General features: G+C 42.8%; 2 protein-coding genes across 2 annotated transcripts; one reads left to right on the top strand and one right to left on the bottom strand.

The window, feature by feature from the left end:
• The first annotated feature begins 5,387 nt into the window (after positions 1–5,387).
• LOC309571434 (glutamine amidotransferase-like class 1 domain-containing protein 3, mitochondrial) lies at positions 5,388–11,436 on the top strand. The gene is made up of 4 exons (XM_082278923.1): positions 5,388–5,611; positions 7,546–7,717; positions 9,555–9,759; positions 11,141–11,436. The coding sequence occupies exons 1-4, from the start codon at positions 5,504–5,506 to the stop codon at positions 11,331–11,333; spliced, it is 678 nt and encodes a 225-aa protein (XP_082135049.1). The 5' UTR covers positions 5,388–5,503; the 3' UTR covers positions 11,334–11,436.
• Positions 11,437–13,012: 1,576 nt separating this feature from the next.
• On the bottom strand, positions 13,013–18,079 carry ACOD1 (aconitate decarboxylase 1; the record flags this gene model as incomplete). The annotated part of the gene is made up of 4 exons (XM_082278036.1): positions 17,924–18,079; positions 16,728–16,817; positions 14,512–14,717; positions 13,013–13,967 (listed from the first exon to the last, which is right to left on the bottom strand). The coding sequence occupies exons 1-4, from the start codon at positions 17,999–18,001 to the stop codon at positions 13,013–13,015; spliced, it is 1,329 nt and encodes a 442-aa protein (XP_082134162.1). The 5' UTR covers positions 18,002–18,079.
• Positions 18,080–20,966: the final 2,887 nt, after the last annotated feature.

Below are 20,966 nucleotides of genomic sequence, written 5' to 3'. Positions count from 1 at the left end.
AAACTGGCTATGCTGGCGTCAGAGTCCAGGAGGCTAAGTTTAATAGTTGGCATCCACAGTGAAAACACTGGTCTGTGCTATTCACTGGGTAAATAATAACTGTGCTGTGGACTTTTGACTATTGGGAGTCAGAAAAATATCCCTGTTCATTGCATATGAGCCCCTAAAGAACAATCAGTTCTTTAGTCAGCACTATGCTAGGCCATACTGTCAAACAAAATTGCAGGTGGAAAACCCTGCATCCTTCATAAAAATGCAGGATAGGCTGCTATCAATGTCAGTAATGCTTGGGATACTAAAGGTGTTTAGAAAACCTTAAAACCTTTAATTTCAACAACATTTCTGTATCTCACTTCCCTGCTGTCTGATTCTATAGTGCTTATCTTTAAAATCCATGCTGTTCAGCACTATACATTAATTTAATGCATGCTTACATAACCTATACATACTTAAATTTACATATCTCATTTTTATCTCATGCATGTAAATTGTGTCTGATTTATAAAATCTCTGGTTTTATTTGTTAGAAAATAAAGTGTGCCAGTAATCATGTGTGTTTCATAGCTTGAGTGTAGTACAATATACCAGCTCTTTGATCTGTTCAAAAAGATATGTGTTTGTTTCGAATATAGCCATAATTCCTAGTGCTAGAGATTTGGATATGTAACTCTGGAAGCACTTTATGAAATGAAGGAAGGCTAACTTATCCCTTCTTTGAAACCAGAATGCAAGGAAGTGAAATGGCATGATGAAGGTGCCATAACTGCTCACTAGCCAAACTAGAAATGCAGTATGAACAGGTTCTTAGTCCTGGCTCAGCACATGTTTGCAGTGTGGATTATAAATCTCCACTATGTGGATGCTGAAGGTGTTGATTTTTTTTTTTTTTTAATTTTAACAGCATTTTTATATCTCACTCCATTACATTCCTCAGGAAGCTCTTGCAGCAAGGTACTCTGGTTGTTTTTTTTTTTCTCATGCAACCTAAGTTATGTTCTGAACATAGCAAATAAACCGCTAATACATTTATGAATAAATATACTTGACCTAAAAAGCTCACGTCAGCAGTTTGAGTGAGCCACTGTCTAGTTTATGATGCAGAAACATGTCAGATTCCTCATTATAAACCCACAGAGCTGATCTGAATCTTTGTCCAGTAACAGGCTTTGAGGAAATACCGAGACTGACTATAAAGATCAAATTCTAGAGTTGACAGGATTCCTAAGTTTTTCTCATTTCCCAGAGTATTTTCTTTTTTGATTAGTGAAAACTGAACATTTTCCTGAAACAACAAAGACTCTTGGTGATTTCCCATTATAAACTGGTACCTTCTCCATCTTTACCCTTGACATGAACAGGATGGAAGGAACTGAGAGAAAAGGAAAAACAAATCCTGTTGCTTCAGTCAGAAGCTGTGGTTTTGAACAGAGAGTTTGGCTTTGAACATGCACTTGAGTCGTCACACTGTAAGTCACAGCAAAGAGGCTATTTCACCTGAAGTAACAGCCCCATGCTCACAAAAACAGGCTGCTCTGGATGTTGCTTACACCACAGCTGCACATCTCCCAGCCTGTGCATACACTGGCAATATGCCATTCAGTAGGAAAGTCACAGTCATATATATGGATCACAGCAGATAAAACTACACATCTGGCAGCTTTACTGATCACATGGGGGTTTTTTCCCACTCAACACTGGCATATGTTAGCTACTGAGTCAGCTGGATGCATACTGAGAAATACAAACATTACCTGAAGTCACACTGAAGCTGCTCTGAAAGACGAGAGTTCATCAGTCAGAGGCACAATCTCTGCCTTTGAGGAGGTAAGAAAGGAATCTTGAGAAAAGGAGCCAGAAACAGGGCTCCTGTGCACCTACACTCTGCTACATAGCCTGGGATGCCACCTGAACTGTGAGTTGGGCTGGGAGAAAGCCATGTCTTTTTTCTACAGGAAGAGGAAATGACTGGACTTTGTGGCTGTGTAAGGTATTTCTAAGAGTTCCACTCAGGAGCTCCTTGACCCTGACAGCTAGGATGAGGGCTATGCTTGGGACAGATGTGCAGTTCAGTAAACGTTTGGGGTTGCAGGGCAGCTCCTCCTTTGTCTGCCAGCTTAGGGGGCAAGTGATGGAAATTATTTCTTTCCAAGTTGGAATTGGAAGGGGGGGGGGCTGCTGAAGCCTGAGAGATAGGATGAGGGTTAGGATAAGGATGCAGAGGAAGTTCATCACGAGTTTTAAACTGAGATGAACTCTCTGGGATTTGCTGCAGGGTAGGGATAAGTGAATTGATGAGTCAACTGGATGCCTGTGAAATACAAAGAGCTATCCAAGTCCAATTTAGGCTAACAGCTGTTGTCAGGCAACTGAGGCGCTTTAAAGCAGGATTTCCACTATAGAAAACATTTTTCTCAAATCATGGGCAGTAGGAAAAAGGCTGGGGTCTAGGACAGAGCTGTAATTCAACCCCTTGAAGTCTGAAGGGGACAGTACCTGCTCTCTTCCCTTCAGGATGTGCAGCTGGTTGCTGATAAAAACCGTTGTGAGCAAAGTCAGACACTGCTTCTGCTCTGCTGAAACACCTCAGAAGGGGCTCCCTGCTCCTTTCCTGGGGAGCTGCTTTTAAGCCAAGGCTTCTGCCTCCCACCTGAGGTACACTGCAGCCACACCTGAACCCAGCTGTGTACCTTACTGATGCAGACCCAGTCCATGCATCGGTCATCCCAGCGTAACCCTGGCTCTGCCTCATCACTATGGATTTATCTAGTGATCAGACTCTTGGTAGAACCCCACTGCTATTCAGTTTCTGAAGGGGAACATGTGGCTGTTGTTGAGGCAGACATAAAAGCCACACTAGTCGTAATCCATAGTCGAGAAAGGTAGAAAGATTTTTTATTTTCTCTACTGCTATTCTTATACCTCTTCACAATGGCTGTGGCCTAATTTAAGACTGGCTGCTTAGCAAACAATGACAAAGCTGTCTAACCAACAATGACCATTCAGGCAGTAAACAATCAGCTATACAAGCGAAAGTATAGTTGCTACATATTTTCCAAAAGTTCTTCCTTGTACACTCTCAATGTCCCATAACAAGAACATCCTCCCCTCCAGAACATCTTCTCTAATTAACTATCTTCTTGGCCTTCTCTCTGGATTTTACTAAAGCTGCAGAATTTCACTGTAATATTCCCACGGGTAAATTCTAACTGGTTTCAGGTCTGATTCTGGGAGATTGACAGTCCAGCTGTCAATCTCCTCAGGAACAAACATGTAGTAGTGGCTGGATCCAGCAGCACCCCAGATACAGCAGGGCAGAGCCAAGGCCAGGATTACACTACTTGTGCCAAGGTCAATTTGCAGGTTGTGCAGGAAGAGCGACCCATACCTCAGGACGACAGGAAACACGACACACCTACAGCACAGCTCAGGTAATGTCTGGATGTCCAGGCCTAAGTGCCCATGGATTTGTGGCCAGAGGGTGTGTGGGTTGAGGTTATGGCTGGCCAGGGTAATTATAGGGCTACTAGTGCACTGAGGGCCTCGACCACAGCTTCTTCTCTCATCAAGGTGTGTCTGCTCACCTTGCAAACATCTGGCTTCAGAGCTGTACTCCGTGTGAAATGCTCTTGCTTTTGTGGGCCCAGCATGGAGAAGACTCCTCTCAGGGCTACTTCAGGGTGACAGAAAGCTAGGGCAAGGACATGTCATGAGCTGGGATGAAAACATGGACTTAAGACACAGAGGGCCATGACAAGGTCGCACAGTCAAGGCAGGGACATGGCACAAGCAAGTTGGAGCTTGGAACAAGCAAGTTAGATCATGGAACAGAGCTGGCACAGAGATGTGACATAGACAACCTGAAGTGGGATGGGAATATCATATCCCAATCAAGTCTAGGGTCCATCCAGGAGAAAGGACCACCTATAATGTGAATCTGAGGTCCAACTAAGAGACAGGGCCAGCAACAAGACTGGAGATGAGGTTACTGACAATTCAGGTCCAGGATCTATCCAGAAAGACTAGCCAGTAAGTCAGGTTAGAAAGGAGCAGGGAATTCCAGTGCTCAGTTCCCTAGCTCTAACATTAACCCTGGCCCTAACACACAGCAGAGTTTGGGACTACACTTGTATCTCCAAACATGCATTAAGCTTAAACTTCCTCCAGGCAGCAGCTTTCTCCTAGCTCCAGGCATGAAGATGATTCCAGTGGGATTCCAGCTCTGCAGACTCTCAGTGGAGCTATGCTGTGGTCCTGCTCAATCCTAAGAGGCAGATATATGTGTATATATGTGGGCTGTGATGTAAACTGAGCTGAAGCCCTACATCTGTTTGGAGTAAACATTGTCCAGCACACAGGAGTCTACCCTTCAGCAGGGAATTTCCCTATCCTGGCCCTGTCCTGTTCTAGAATCTCCCTGTCCATCATGCCACCCAACCTCCTTACCAATCAGTATTCAACTGAATGCATTTTGCTAAAGGAAAAGGCTTTGCTCTGAAATGTCATTTTTTTCTGCCCAGTCTACTCACAATCATTTCCTCTGCAGAAAACCCATACTCCAGATTTTTGGAAGACACTCTAATTTTTTCTACAATATCCAGCTTTTCAGTCCTCTGTTCCAGTAAGAGAGTAAGTTTTCATTATTAAACACAAGTTTCTTCTTATTATAAGAGAGGCAGCTCATGAAAAATGAAGGACCAGGAGCTGAGAGATCTTACTAAAACTCAGTACAGATGATTCCTGGAGTGGCATTTGTGTGCATAGTCCTAAGGAGGAGACTAGGGATGCGTTCATTCCCTCTGGGTTCACTAGAGCAATGCCTTAACAGACTAAGCTGGGAGTGGGTCAAGGAAGAAGGGTTGGTTTGCTAAAATACCTCTGCTTTTTCTGATAAAATGGAGCAGCTCCTTAGAACCCAGCATGAGGTTAAGTGAGAAAAAAGGACTAAGTGGGTCTGATGAGCGAGGTGTCACTGAAACAAACCGCATCAGGACCCAGCAGTACCGCAGGCCTCTTACCAAACTCCAGTCTTTTTTTGGCTTTCAAAGCAATTTGGAAGCCAAATTTCCTTACACCATTATAGCCCTATGCGTAAAACAAACCCACCAAACAAAAAACTCCTCATAGGCACCCACGCTGAGGCGCTGCGAGGCCCTGCAGCTTTGGGACTGGCGACAGGAACGCGCACGTTCTGCAGCGCCCCAAGGCTCAGCGTGCGGCACCTGCCCGCCACAGCCCCGCTGCGAGCGCAGGCCAGGCCGAACGAGAGGCCGAAAACGCGTCAGAGCCTGGTTTGTTTAAAACTAGACGCACATGCCATTTGTTTTCCAGATTTCCTCACGTATTGCCCGCCCCCTCCCCGCCTGTACGGCAGCGGAAGATACAGACGGCGGCGGAGCCCGGCGGCGCAGGCGCGGCAGGAGGAGGAGCAGGAGCGGGGACGGTGCTGCCAGGCCCGGGCCCGCCGCCTGGAGCAGCCTCTTCCCGGGCCTGAGGGGCGGCTGCCATGGGCAAGCGGGTGGCGCTGGTCCTCGCCGGCTGTGGCGTCTTCGATGGCAGCGAGATTCACGAGGCGTCGGCGGCGCTGGTGCACCTGAGCCGCGGCGGCGCGGAGGTAGCGGGGAGCGGCGGGGTGGGGGGTGTGTATGAGTGTGTGTATGTATATGTGTATGTCTATGTATATGTATACGTGTGTGTGTGTATGTATACGTGTGTGCGTGCGGCCCGGCGTGCCGTGTGATACAGCAGCTGAGTGTTCTCCTGTCCGTGGGACCAGAGCCCCTCCCGGTTCCCGGTGGTCCCTGCGCCGCCACTGCACACTACAAAGCCTATTCAGCCATAATCTCTCTCTTTATGTTGCCCTCTTCCCTGTTTCATTTATCCCCGCCCAAAATCCATGTTGCCTGGCCCCCTGACAGGAGTTGAGGTCGCAAACAGGCAGCTAGCTGGACAGAAGACTGAAAAAGGATCTCATTAATGCAACTAAATTATTATACTAAAAGTCATGCCTACAGGTCAAAAAGACCCCTGCCCCGGTGAAGACCGTTCCCCTGAGCATGTGTAGAAGGTAACTGGAGTTACAAAACTTGTATGGAAATTACCAGCCAATCATAATAGAGGGGCTGCACTTGGAGAGTTACTAACTTTGAAGTTCCCTGTATAGATAATGGCACAAAAAGTCCAGTGGGTGTGCTTGATTTGTGGAATACCACCAAACACCCGGGCTTGCACAACTCTGAAATAAATAATCAATGTCTCTCTTGAGTGTGCAATTATTGTCTTGTTGCATACCAGGTAATGAATCCAATTTTTTTGGCAACAGTGCCAGACTCTTTTCAGTGGTGCCCAGTGACAGGCTGAGGAGCAATGGCCATAAACTAAACCACAAGGAGTTTGATCTCAACATAAGGAAGAACTTCTTTACATTGAGGATGGCAGAGCATGGGAACAGGCTGCCCAGGGAGGTCGTGGAATCTTCCTCTCTGGAGATACCCAAAACCCTCCTGGATGCATTCCTGTGTAATCTGTTCTAGGTAACCCTGCCTGGTCAGGGGGTTGGACCAGACGATCTCCAGAAGGCCTTTTCACCCCTAACAGTTCTGTGATCCTGTGAACCTGGGAGCAAGGAGCAGCTGGAGACCTGTCCTTTCTCCTTTGGCCATAGGGAGCTGAGGATAGGTTAAAATTCTTTTATCTTTCTTCGACTTGATTTTGCAGCCATCACAGGGGTTCATCTGCTTGTTTTCTGCTCACTGTTTCTGGGCTCTCTTTGGTAAACTGGGACTTCTTGGAGAAGCCTGGGCCAGGACGCAGTGGTGTGCTTTGGTCCCATCTGTGACTTCAGATGGGAGAAGCTGGTCACTGTGTGTAGCCACACTCAGGTGTCTGATGGTAACAACAGCACCCTCATATCTAGCACAGAATTGCCATCTCTGAGAAGTTTGCAAAGGAAGCTTCAAAACACACAAGGAAACAGATCCTGTGGTACACCTGTCACAGAGCTTGATATTCTGATGCAGCGTTCCCCTTTTGTGTCTAATCAAAATCAGTTCTCCTGTGTTTTGTTCTTCCTTTCTGCTGCTGGTGTTTTAGGGCAGCTGGTAACTCTGATGTTTGCTCTAGAGATGCTTGTAAAGTTTGCATATTTTAACTTTTTAATGTCAGACTTTTTTAGCACTTTCATTCCATAACAGCTAAGAGCAACCTTTCTTCAAAGTCAGCTGTATGTCCAGTTGGGCTGCTGGTATAAATTGTGGTGTCCTGTTTGTCCTTGGGGTTGTCCGCCATGGCAAAATCAGTAAGCTTAATGTTGGCATAAGAATACCCTCCTGTCAAAGTGCTGCAGGAATAGGATGGGGAGAATTTTACTCAAGCTAATATATCATATGTCACTTTAGATATTTAATGTGCTAGATTCATCCTGTGGAATTCACTTAACGTGGATAAGAGGCTTCAGGGACAAAACCTATTTTCATTAAATGATCTTTATTGTGACAAATATGTAGGAGTTCTGTTTACATTCACAAAATTGATTAATCTCTCTTCTAGGTGAAGATATTTGCCCCCAATATTGAGCAAAGGGATGTAGTCAATCACCTAAAAGGAAGTCCAACAGAAGAGAAGAGAAACGTGTTAGTTGAAAGTGCCAGGTTGGCAAGGGGAAACATTCAGGATTTGGCTGAACTGAAAGCTAGTGAATTTGATGCTGTCATTTTCCCTGGTAGGTATCACAAAATCACAGAATATTGTGTGTTGGAAGGGACCCAGAGGGATCATCGAGTCCAACTCTTAAGTGAACAGCCTATACAGGTGATGAAGTGCACAACCTTGGTGCTATTAGCATCATGCTCTGACCAGCTGAGGTCATCTTTTAAAAGAAAATGATTTGTGATTTTTTAACTCAATATATTTGTTGATTCATAGTTCACTAAGTAAAATGCCAGAGTGATGTTTAGGTATTAAGTTATGCATCCCACCATTCCTTCTTACTAAAGGTTGTGAAAACTTCACTACTTACTTGTGGACAAGAGCACTGACCAGAGTACAAAACTTGGGTCAGAACTCCATTACATGGCAATGCCTGAATTTCAGGGCCTCTGAAAATGTTGTCAGAATAGCAGGTTACCAAGTAGATTATGTTCCGTGTCAGATGTGACTATATTCTGTTTTAATTATGTGTCCCCTCAGCTGTTGATCAAGTTCTACTAAAATTGTTTATGGATAATTTTTTATTTAGAGACCACAGAATTGCCTTCCAGACGGAGGTAATTCTAATCACTTTTAGAAATGAGGAAGCATTACGAGGAAATCACGACTTGTTGAAGATCTCTTTCCAGAATATTCGTAGTACTGTTAAATACTGCCTTCATGATTGGGCCCAAGTTAATTTTGTGTTAATTTTGAAGTTTTCACGCTGTTGTAAGGCCAGCAGAGGGAGCATGTGTATAACACAGAGAAACAATTCTGCCTGCACTGTACTTGAGTGGTTGGTGTCAGGGCTGGGCAGGAGGGAGTAGAGGCTCACAGATGTTTTCCACGTTAATTTCATGCTTTTATAACCCAGGCTCGGGGGGATTGCTGTAATAACTGTTAGAGGGAAATAAACCCTATTAAGTTTGAAAATTAAAATCCTACCTCAGAGATTTCAGATAACGCTTGAAAGTGAGCAAAGCAGGAAAGGAAAAATACTAAAAATGCAAAGCTTCTTGATGTTGCATGTTGAAGTACTTGTGGAAAATTCTATATGCTTATTGGAGAAAGTTGATGTTGTGCACATTCCATATGGAATCACCTTACTTTGATTATTCTGATGGTTATAAATACAGTAAATAAAGGAGCTGTAAAATACAATCTGCTTATACAATTAAATGAAGATTAAATGCACCTAAAGGGTTGTTAAAACTAATTTATAGAAAGACAAATTAGCACTATTTTTAATCAGAAATTACATTATCAAGGCTTTTTGTCTCAGAAGATCATATGTTATAATGTCCATTTTATATAGAATCCCCTTTGTTTTTACTGTGTTAATCTATTTTTAAAGTCCAAAATTAATTCTAGGGAAGAAGAAAAGCTCTTCTATAATTGCTTAAGCATCAAAGTAAAACTTGAGAGTTCATTACTATAGAGGGTCAAATCACTGTTTGCATTACTCCCATGAATTCCACAGTTGTGCTTTTAACTAGTATTGGTCTTTCTTCAGATCCCTCTTCCTTATTGAGGAGTACATAACAAATGGTGCAGCTGTTCTAATGATTAGCAGATGTCTGTGAGGTCTCCTGTTTCTCCCTTTGTTGCTTTTTGAAACAAGATTAAGCTTTCTGGCTTATATATAACCTACATGGTATAAAAAAGTGTGCAGTTAAACTTTTAACTTTGTAAACCCATCATTTATGGGTTACAGTGACATTGTAAAACTTTCAATACAGTAACTTAACAGTCCCACGGATACCAAGATTACATTGTAAAAAAGAGCTTCTGTTTGGTATCAAATTCGATAACTTTTAGCAGTGCCTTATATTTAAGCTTTTTGGGTTTTTTTTTTTTTTCTTTTTTAGGTGGTTTTGGTGTAGCAAAGAATCTGTGTTCCTGGGCTGTAGATGGCAAGGACTGTACTGTCAATGAGCATGTGAACTCCACACTCCAAGCCTTCCACAGTGCTAAAAAGCCCATTGGTTTGTGCTGCATATCACCAGTTCTGGCAGCCAAAGTCTTTCCTGGCTGTGAGGTTACAGTCGGTCAAGATAAAAACGTAGATGGAAGGTAAGAAGGAATGGATGGAGAATTAGGATTAGGAAATGGACAGGCTTCTGTTCAGGAGTCTCTTTGGTACCAGTAAACCTGGGGAAACTTAGTTACTTTTGAGAAAAATTAGTGACAATTTTCTCTTGCATAATAGTACTAGGCACAGAACTTTCAGGGCAGACCGAGTGAATCCATGAGGTCAGGCAACTTGTGGTGCTGCAACCAGACAGACACTGTCTGTGATACCATAGAATTGTTTAAGTTGGAAAAGTCCTCTAGGATGGTAGAATCCAACCTTTAACCTAGCACTGCCAAGCCTCCACTAACCCATGTCCTTAAGTGTCATGTCTACCTGACTTGTGAATGTCTCAGATGTTCTGTGATAATATTTACAGACACATTACAATTAACAGTGAAAGCTCTAGGTGTCCTCACCTTTGGCCTAAACTATCATTCTTTGAGCCACCTTTATTGTGCAGTGTGAGGGCTCACAGGTCACGGGATGTAGCATCCATCAGTCCTAAAAGGGACAGAACAGGGGATGTTTGTACCATCATAGCTGCACAGACACACTAGCGACCAGGGATATCAAGTTATTTTTTCCCATTCCATTCATGGCAGTTGAGTGACAGATTGCAGCCCATCCGAAGCGAGATACAGCATTTGCTTACCCAATGCCTTTGAAGGCCATGATTCATCTTGCAAACGTGTAAATGAAGAGCAGGTGTTTGGCCAGCTGGCATTCAAAGACTTGGTGCCCTGTGGTAATTTGAGTGGCTGTTTAGATTGTGTCTCTGGGCTTTTGTCTGCTCAGGAATTTTTAATAAAGTTTTTCTGGTGGTAGTGGTTTGGGGCCACTTTAGGGGGAGGGAAATGAGAACAGGGCCTAGCGGAAGTCAGTACTGCTTCAAGAACTGTCAACTTCCAATAAAACTTCTGAATTAAATTTATCAGCAGCAGTAGTGAGGGATTGCATCTGTTCCTCCCTTATCAGAAGGGAAAAGAAGAAATCAAAATCTCTACAGAATCCCAGAGGAACACCTTACATGGTGGTGTTGGAAAAGGTTGCAAGTTCAGCTGGCTTCCCTCAAACTTCTGAGGATCAGTTATAGCTGCACTTGGTATCATCTTCCAAACGTAACAAAAGATTGTTAAAAACTATTTCACCTTCTGACATATTGTGGCTCTGCATTTCAGACCTTGTTTTCAGAGGTATTAGATCACTCGATGTGTCCATAGGGAATAGGAAAATCTGATAGTAGCAGCCTCTTTAACTCCCTTGTCATCATCAGCTAAGGAGTCATGTAGATATTATTGTAGTTCTCTCATTCAAGTTACGTATGCAGAATTTTATGGCTGTGTCATTGTTTTATATTAATTAAAGTCTTTTTATTTACAGATTTCCTGATGCTGAAACGGCATCTGCTATAGCAGAACTTGGATGTAAGCACATTTGCAAAAATGTAAATGAATCCCATGTGGATAAAGCCAATAAAATAGTTACTACCTGTGCTTTCATGTGCAAGGCTCCTCTGCATGAAATCTTTGATGGAATTGGAACAATGGTACAAGAAGTCCTGAAGCTTGCCTGACTAGAAGTGTACAGACTTCTCCAAGGAAATCAGTGTAGCTAAGCAAAAACATTTAGCTTCCTTTGAGTGAATTAATAAAATAATGCAACTGCTAAACTTCACAGTTCCTGGTTTGTTTGGTGTGGTGGAGTGTTTTTTAATGTTTAATACATCCGATGGTTACTGCTGAATTTAACCTATTTATTTCTCTTTAAAAATAGAAGCCATATGTTGAAGGTGATGGGGTTTTTTTTTTTTTTTAATGAATCCAAATGTATTCAGTCTTAAAAAGACTGAATGGGCAATGGGGTTTTATCACATCAGTAAAGGTTATCAGTAATTCACATTTGCTGTTACCCAGCTGTAATGAAATAGCTGTAAATGAGTCTGATTACCTTCAGTATAGGTGAGCAATTCTGATTTCTAATCAGAAGGGAAAAATAAAAGAATGTGGTTATTTGGGTTCTTTTTTCCCCTTGCAAGTCTTTAAGCAAGTATTACTAATGGACTTCTGAATTTTTTGCAGAGCCCCTAGGTAAACCAACTTCATAAACCAAGATCCAGCACAAATGAATGCATTGTATGTGGAAAAGATACACGTTTTGCTCTAATAAAAGGAGTAATTTCAGATTTATTTAGTGAAATGAATTAGCTTTATTTCGTGATTTTTTTTTTTTTTTTTTGCATACATCAGTTAGTGCCCTGAGGAAGATAATTTTATATGTGTTAGAGTACATGCTTTGATCTTACAAAGCTGAACAAAGAGCTGGCAGCTTCTCTTAGAAGGTTTTGTATTAGAGGAGCAAAAATTCCCAGAATTCATTATCAAGGTTCCCTGTGGACACTGAGTTGGCATAAGAAGTGCTCTGGTGCTCACAGATCTCTGTCACTCCTGCCCAGTGTAGTGTAGCCCACACTCTTGCTGGGCCTGAAGTAACCTAAACCGACACCACGTGCTCAGTGTCTCCTGTAACGGGGGCGGGAATAAAACGGGAACAGACCTATACCACACAGAAGCCAAGAGGTGGAACTGGGAAAGAATGCCTTTATGAGAGGAGGGTGCAGCTGTCCCTCACGCTCAGCACTCGTGTGAGCAGGCTGGGCCCAGGCCTTTGCTGCCTCAGTGCAAGAGCGATCGCAGCTGCGATGCCTGACTCGCTGCAGGGTATCAAGTGCTACCACTCCCTACCTGGGCTGTGTTTATTTTAGCACAAATGTCAACGCTCATATGTAACAGGTGCCCTCTTCAAGGAGATTGTAGAAATAAATCTACAGAAATAAATATATAACGGCTCTTGTTCTCTGTACTTCTAACTGTGATGATTTTCATGGACACAGCACTTCCATACTCTTCCAGAATTTGGATTTCCTGTATGGAGTTATTTAGGAGCAACAGCACACAGATTTTTGGCAGTAGAGCAGGGAGATTTTTGTGCCATGCACAAGCAGTGAGTGCTCTGCCTCTAGAGGTCCAAAGATAGCTGAAGTTGGTTGTGCCAGCAGAGGATCGTCTGTTCAGCCTGACTAAGCTGGGCACATAATCACCAAATTATTTAGTTAGTTAAAATCCACAATATTGGACTGAATATGGTTCTTGTGTTATAGAAGTCTTATTTAAAAGTGCTTGAGTCGCTAAGTAAGAGTTTGTCCTGAATTTTGCATTGGCTTTGTGAAGAGCAGGTAGCTGTTGGCTGGAACATTCAAAGGAAGCGCAGCTTCTCTGTAAGCGCTCTAGCTGACTGTCCTGATAGAAATGTACTTAACACAGAGCAGTCCTCTACTTTTTCCAGGTTGTACACGGTCTCTACAATGCCTTCCACAGCTTCAGCAGGCAGAATGCCAAGGGCATTGGATTGAAACTTTTTCTCCAAGTCCTCCTTTTTCAGAGGTTTCCTCCAGTGCCCGTAGAAGGTAGTGCAGCGGTCGCTGATCATGTTGCCATCCTCAAGTATGATGCTCACTTCGCAGTAAAGGCTGTCAAAGCTGGGGGTGTTGTCAGGAGGGTGCTCCAGCTGTGTTTTGCAGAGGAGCTCCTGCAAGGCTGGCCGGTGAACATTCTCAGTGGAGAAGGACTGGACTGACATGCTGCCGTCCAGCAAAGCAGAGCATGCAACAAACTGGAAGGAGTGTCGTGCTTCATGCTCTGAGGCTGGGCTAGGTCTGTTCACATATTTGACCTCAGGGACTTTGAGAATGACTTTCTCAATTTTATCAAGGGGGAGCAAGTTCTCACTGCTCTTCATAAGCTTCCTCCTAACAGAAGATGCTGCATCAGCCACCCAGTGTGTTGCAAGATGAGCAGGAAAGCGTTTGATGGCCACATCTTGCTGGTCCAAGAGCCAGGGGTAGGACTGCAAGGTTGGCAGAGTCTGTGGGTTGTAATCTGTATAAAAGGCACCCATCCCTGACTCCATGTCCAAGATCTGTTTGTTTCCTTCAAGACCCTGTAAAGCTAAGCAAGCTGCTTCCAATCCGTGCTTGGCAGCATTCCCAACGTGGAGGGGCTTTATCTGGGTTGCTGCATTAGCCAGTGGGGCACCTGCATAGGAGGCAGCAATAGCCAAGGCATTTTTACATTCCAGTTGGTCAAGAGCTAACAGTTTAGCACAAGCTGCTGCACTCCCCATTGTACCAACCACAGCTGGTGGGTGAAACCTGAGAAAACAAAAGTATCTTCATTACCAGATTACAAAACCTCAAATTCACTATATACAAAAGCTTTTCATTTATTGCCATGGAAAATGGATTGGACCATAAAGAAACACACATTCAGCATTCACGTGTGGGCCTAACTGAGAGTTGTCACTTCTCCCCAGGAAAAAGTTAAACTGGAATAGTACTGCTTGCAGTAGGTCTTCCCCAGAAGGCAATTGAAACATTAGAGCTGCTCATAGTTTTAAAGCAAATTTATAGTCACATATAAAGTTATATTTATTATTATTTAAATTTATATATTATTATAGATCTATAAAAATTCAAAGTAGGGAGATCATCATCTCCTTACTGTGAATTGATGAATGCTTTCACAAAGAAATCTATTACCTCAAGAGCTAGGAGTCAAGTGTATTTACATGTAAAATGAACCTTCCTAAATTTTCAGATAAACAGCTCTGTATTTTAACTGACATTTAATTATGTATATTAACACTGATTAAAAACCACTTCCACTCAACTCTCTACTTTAAACATTTCTATGTACCTCTTTGGAATATTCCTGGCTTCTCTGGAGAAGTGCAGCAACCTGCCTTGCACTTCAATTCCCACATTGAAAGCTAAGAGCAAATCAAGACCAGAGATTTTTTTCTTCTGAGGAAAGGCCTCTGAGAGTGCAATCACTGCGGAGAGCACAGCCCCGGATGGGTGTGTGGCTGGATGCCAGGTGTCATCGAAGTCCATTGAGTGCACCTAATGGAAAGAAAAGCATTGATCTGTTGTTAGAAATAAACTCTGACTTGACAAGATTGCCTCAGTCAAATGAAACTACTGTAACTGGTATAAAAAAGTACAGAAGAACTAAATCTTCCTTAGAAAGCAAAAAATTCAGAAGTCTTTTAAAGACCTTTACTCCCAACATGGCTGTCTGAGAAGTGGCAATGCAGCAGAGATCTTACCTCAAAGGAGTATAATTCTAATCCAAGTTGTACCAGCCTGAAACCAGTGTGACAGTGATTCCTTTTTTCTGCAGTTGGCTTTTGCTGCTTTAATTAGACTGGTATAATTAAATCAGATGTTCTAGGTCCACCATGTGAACAGTGAATTTTCACTTTCTCCAAAACATAATGAAATATAAACATAATGAAATTACTTCCCTGGTGCTGCAAGTGATGCTGCTATTACTTGCACCATAAAACTGTAGCAGTTAAATACTGCTAAATGAAATTTATATCATCAGAGCTACTTCTCTGGTGCAACCATTCACAGGCAACAGGCACAAGCCTGCAAATGTACAGGAGGCCTTAGCCTGAATTTTCAGCATACTGAAACAAGACCTGTTACACAAGGAACCAGACTCCCTGGAGTGCTGGGACTTAGGAGAAAGCTAGAGTCTTAATGTGGAATGAGCTGCTTGGCTCAAGAGACTATCCCAAGTGGTGCCTTCTCTTTCTCATGCCCAGAGCCCAGCTGCTCAGGAAGATTTTAGGTGTTCCTAGCTTGGCATATGGCTGCTGATCTGGTAGCTGATGGTCCCCAACAGTGCAGTCAGTGTCTGTAATGAACTGCTTATCAGACACATTCCTTCCCCCCACAAAGTTTTGAGATCCCCCAGGGACCTGAGAGCATCAGGGACAGCATTTTTTATGTAGCATAATAACACCTCAAAAACTAAGCTTTCACATCTGTTCACTCATGTCTTACTTTGGAGCAAGCTGGTCAGGCTCCCCAGTGGTCAGGTTTTGCCCTGTAATACTGCAATTGTGCATTTCTGAGGACTGTTTCTAAACAGATAGAAGAAAACCCAGTCTCTGCCTTGAAAAACTTTGATGCCATGTGGGAAGATGCCCTGCAGTGCAGGATAAGGAAATTTGTGCCCAGTACCCTGTAAGCTGTTTCTGGCGTCTTCAGTAAGTGCTTAAAATTGACCTGTGACCAAGATGTAAACTGAAATGATCATATATATGCTAACAGCCAGATCTGAATATCACAAGGGCTGCCAGGAGCTGAGAGGTACCAGATCTCATTTCCAAGGTAATTTTCTCTACATTGGAAATGAGCTGTTAAATTGGACCTCTGATATTGTTGTCACACTAATTTAAATAGGCTTAATATTACTATTTCTTTGGTTGGTCACCTTCCCTAATTTTGCATAATTGCCAAATTTGTCTACCCCACCTCTTGTGCATCTTTCAATTTCAAATGGTTTCAGCCTCAATCTGAATTTAGACACATGTCTGGGGAGTCAGTTACTGCTTTAATGACAAACTGTGTGTCCAAAATTTATAACTGGCTTTTGGAAACTGGATAACTGAAGATTAAGTTGCCTTGTGATATTATATGTGTATGTATCTATATGTGCATCTGTCTGGGTTTTTCTGTAGCTGTACTTTGCCAATTGGCATGAAATTCGGATCCCAGTGAAATGAGGTAGAGCTAGAGTGTGTCTTTTTAAGCGGCTACAGCAAGGTTGTAACCTTGCTACAAGGTTACCAGCTTGTAAGCTGTAGAGTTCTGACATTTGACAACAGCCCCAGGTCCCACATTAAAGGTAAGGGATGCTGTTGAGTTTGGATCACACATATATCATACCTTAAATTTAATCTCACTAGAAGGAAGTTGAAGCACATTAGGAGAATAGTCTAGGAAAGTTTTGTAGCAGGCATCAGAATAAGCTAAGATTTTTGGAACATTCTGTTCTCTATAGAGCAAGAATGGCATCAATTCGTATGATTAAAGAGCAAATAAAAGAGCATCCCTTACAGCCACTCCATTCACAAAAGCTGCATACAGAGGAGGCAGTCGGAAATCCAAGTGGCCCCAGATGGTACTGGATAAATCTGAGCTGTAGATCTGAAACAAATTGACATCAATTAATTCAAAGTCCTGAACCTAAGGATAAATGTGCATTGCATCTCTGATGTAACTGAGAGCAGACCATGCCCTCTCGGGACCTAACTGTTCCCTTTCATGAGAAAAATAGTGTTCTTTCAGAAAGTACGAAAAGAAACTCAGTTTCCTGTTTTCTTATGTCCTGTTCCACTCAAACAGAGCTCGGAGGCAGACCAACACCATCCATCTGGCCACTCAGTACCTTCACACAACCTCTGGCTACTGATGTCCCTTCTCACTACCCACTGACAAGTCCCTCAGAATCACAGAATCAACTGGGTTGGAAAAAAACTCTGAGGTCATCAAGTCTGACCTAAACGATGACAGGACTGTCATCATCTTGTTGGGGAAGATGTCTTGTTAAACGGTTTTGTTTCCAGTGTTTTAGTAAGACCCTGAGTAAATGATAGATGGCCTCCTGGTGCTGCAAACTGAATAAAACAGCATGAACTACCATGGCTTGGAAAGGGGAATTCCCTGTGGGAAGAGACTTACTGGCACACAGAGCTCTGGAGCACAAGTCCCACTAGGCAGAGCTGAATGAAAAAACAGTGGGATAAACTCCTCTTCATTGATGCACTCCTGTGTTGGGAAGGCTTCTTTTCTGGGCCAATTACTCTGCTAGCATGAGGAGAGCAAGACTAGAGGAGAAGCATGGCTAATGCACCTCAGACAACAATTATGTTTTATGGACTGCAAGTAACCCACTGCTAACTCCCCATCTCTTTAACAGTTCCTTGATTTGAAAGGCTGGTGATAAGTGATGTTTACTTTGCTGATGCTTTTAATAAAATATCATAGGTGAAAGAAAGGAAGGGGTTCTTAGCTGACTGTGTTTGTAGAGGGGGATCATAGCATACAGGCTGATACACAGGCTTCTGCCCATCCAGAGTGGAAAGTAACTTGAGCACTGAAGTTCCACTGTCTCCAGTGGGAAGAACACCATTTCTTTCTTTCCATCCACAAAAGAATTTCACCATGGCAAAATTTCCTTTTCATGGCCTAAGTTTTCCCTTGTTTGCTTAAAGCTAAACCTTAGGGTGTGCTATGAATACCAGACACCTTACCTTGCTGTACTGTGTCACTTTTTGGCAGACCTCGGTGCTGGTACCCAGAAGCCCCACTCCAAGAGTATCCAGAATCATTCGCTTACTTCTCTGAATTACTTGATCTGTCAACTGATTTGCATTCAAACCATGAATCACCTTGGCAAAATTTCCTGTAACTGTCTGGGAAGGGAAAAAATAAAGAAAAAGAAGTAGATATTTCTCTATATTTAAAGGAAACACTATTTTAAACTTTTTCTTTCCTCTTTTTTTCCTTTCCTCTTTTTTTTCTTTCATTTTTGGGTTTCTGACTAGCTTGCTGGCCATTTCTGCCCCTGCTTACATGAATTGCATCAGCAAAACCAAGGTTTGAATTCTTCCTCTTTTTATTCCCAGAAATGTCACTGTGTTATTTATATTTTATTTATGCTTTTATCATTATCCTTTTCTGTTCTGTATTTCTTCTGCGTTCTCCCTGAGTCCTTGAGAGTATGCACTGCAGGTGCTGTAACTATGCAAGATTATCTCTGTCATCTCTGTCTCTATCTTATCCCCATTTCATCTCCATCTCCATCTCTAATGACTATGTTTTTACTTCTATTTGGGAGGTGTGTGTGTGTGACACACACACACACGCACACCCCCCCCAAATAGAAGTAAAAACATCTTTCCAATAGCACCTGCTTATTGGTATTGAAATCAGTGGGAGAGTAGCATTTCAAGCCAGTGTACCCACTACCACACAAGAAGGCAAGATTTAATCTCCCTGATTAGCAGCCTTACTATCCCAAATCTTGCTGAGCTTGGAGCTCAGTGGGAGGCAGGAGTTGTCAGCCCTACCTTGCACATGTTGCTCATAGCTCCCAGCTCCCATTGAATTCACTCTCAGCTGGAGTCCCAGATTTTCTCCAAGACAAGGTCTTGCCTCTTTGAAAAGCAGTGGCTCCTTGTTCCTGGATCCTGCTGCTCTGGCAATTATATATATTTATTTTCCTCTCCTATTGAGCAATGACCCATTATGCAAATTCAACCTGCTTCTTGGCTGTGAACTGTTGTTAGTATCTCTATTAGAAAATAATCTAAAACTTCCCTTTCTGGACCATTAGAAATGTCCTGCTGTAGAGGTACATATTATTTGCCACCAGTCTATACACACAGTTTCTTTTTTACACTGGCAGTAGTGAATATTTATCTTCTCTCTCTTTGGAAATTATCTCCTTTCCTTTCTCCTCTTCCTTCCCCTTCCTTTACTCCCCTGCACATATCCACACAGAGTGGTGGTATTTCCTTTTGACCTTCATTTTTCTGAGTTAAAGAAACCAAACTGTTCTCTCCTTTACAATATGGACTCACCCCTACTATGCTCGTAAATTTACTTTGTTCACACTGGATTCCTCTTTCCCTAGCAATGGTGACTAGAATTGTACCCATCATTACAACCCAGTTCTCACTCACACTTGTAGTGAAGCATTAAGATTATCTTGAAGAAGCAGTTACAAGCAGTTTAAAGCAGGTGAATCACATATCCTGTGGTGTGATGGGCACCTACTGAGACATACGGAATGAGGATATGAAAGCTTAAACAGAGAATTGCATCTTACAGTGCAAAGAAAGAAGACAGTACCTTTGCCCACATCTTGCAGGGGTGATGCAAGGTCCCAGAGAGAGGCAGCAAATGAGTGGTGGCCAGTGAGCAGGGGAACTCACTCTCTCACTGTTTATATGTGTCTGTCTGAGGTGGGGAAGGGGTTACGCCTTTTTTACTTGTGCATCTTGTCCTGCCCATTTCCTCTTCTGCCTGTAAATGTTCTTTTTGCTTCACTTTCAACTTTCCTCTGACTAATTGTACAATAAACCTCTGGGACACATGTGATAGGACTTAGCCAGTCATGTTTACATGTTGTGTAAATTAATACATGCAATACTTCATTACCAGGTAGAAACTGATTCAAGTGTCTTACATCTGGTAGCATGGAGAGGTGTGTGGAACCACAGTAATCCATGGATAGCTCTACTGGTTGGGAAAGTCCAGTACTAGACTACAGGATGGCAAAGGCTTTTTTTAGCTTAAACAACCTGTTGTTAATTTGTTTTGTTTTTTTCTTCTTTTGCTATATGTCTCATCTCTAACACATACAATTTAGCCTTGGGAAATGTAGAATTTCACCTTCATAAGAATTTCAGACCATAAATTGGATTAAGCCAGTTCTTGGCACTTAGAAGTGTTTTAAAAGCATGAATCACTGTGTGTTAGTGATAGATAGGGAATGAGAAATCCCTGCCTATCCCATCAGGAAGGGAGCAGACCCCACAGGAGCATGACTAGGGGCCACTGATTAATTCTCAAGTAAGTAAGTAATGATGTCTGAGGTATGGGAATCACCTGGATTAGGGAACAAAGTATCAAATTTCGGATTTGCAGACCTGCACTTCCATGAAAAGTACTGCCTAAAACTTAATCTAGGAACTTCAGCCCTTTACTGAGAATACCTCCAAAATTTTTGTAAAGCCTTATGTAATTCCTGAGTGCTTCCAGGCAGGTAACAGCATGGGTCAGGAGGTAAAGCTAAACATCGATTTGAGTGGTTCTAACCACTACTGAAAGGTCCTGTTTCAGGCTGTGTCCTTCCCCCTCTCCTGTCCCTGGATACATAGTCCTCCTTGGGCCAGCCCTGATGCTGAGCAGACCCCTTTCTGAGCTGGTCCAGCCTGTCTCCAGAGCTAGCGCAGTGATTCTCAGCAGTCAGGCATAAATGAGTTTCATTCCCTCAGAAATGCAAAATTAAATCTCACAGCACAAGCAGAGGGAGAGAGGAGTAGGGCTAGCAGTATTCTGTGAAATTTTGGGAGGGCACGGACACGTAACGTGAGAGAAGAGGGAATCAACTGTTCCCCAGCAAGCTCTAACCCAGACATTTGCCTATTTTGCCTGTGCTTTTAGCCAGTTCTGCTTTTGGGTGTCATCTTCTGGTGCTTAACTTGATGCTGAAAATTGCACTGGGTAAGAAAGAGCCCTAAATGATAGAAGTGGTGATGAGACTGTTCACAGATACAGCCAAAGAGC

The sequence above is a fragment of the Coloeus monedula genome (genome assembly GCF_965178545.1).
Source record: "Coloeus monedula genome assembly, chromosome: 3".
NCBI classification, from domain to species: Eukaryota; Metazoa; Chordata; class Aves; order Passeriformes; family Corvidae; genus Coloeus; species Coloeus monedula.
The sequence above is the reverse complement of the archived record's forward strand: the minus strand, read 5'-3'. Positions and strand labels throughout refer to the sequence as shown.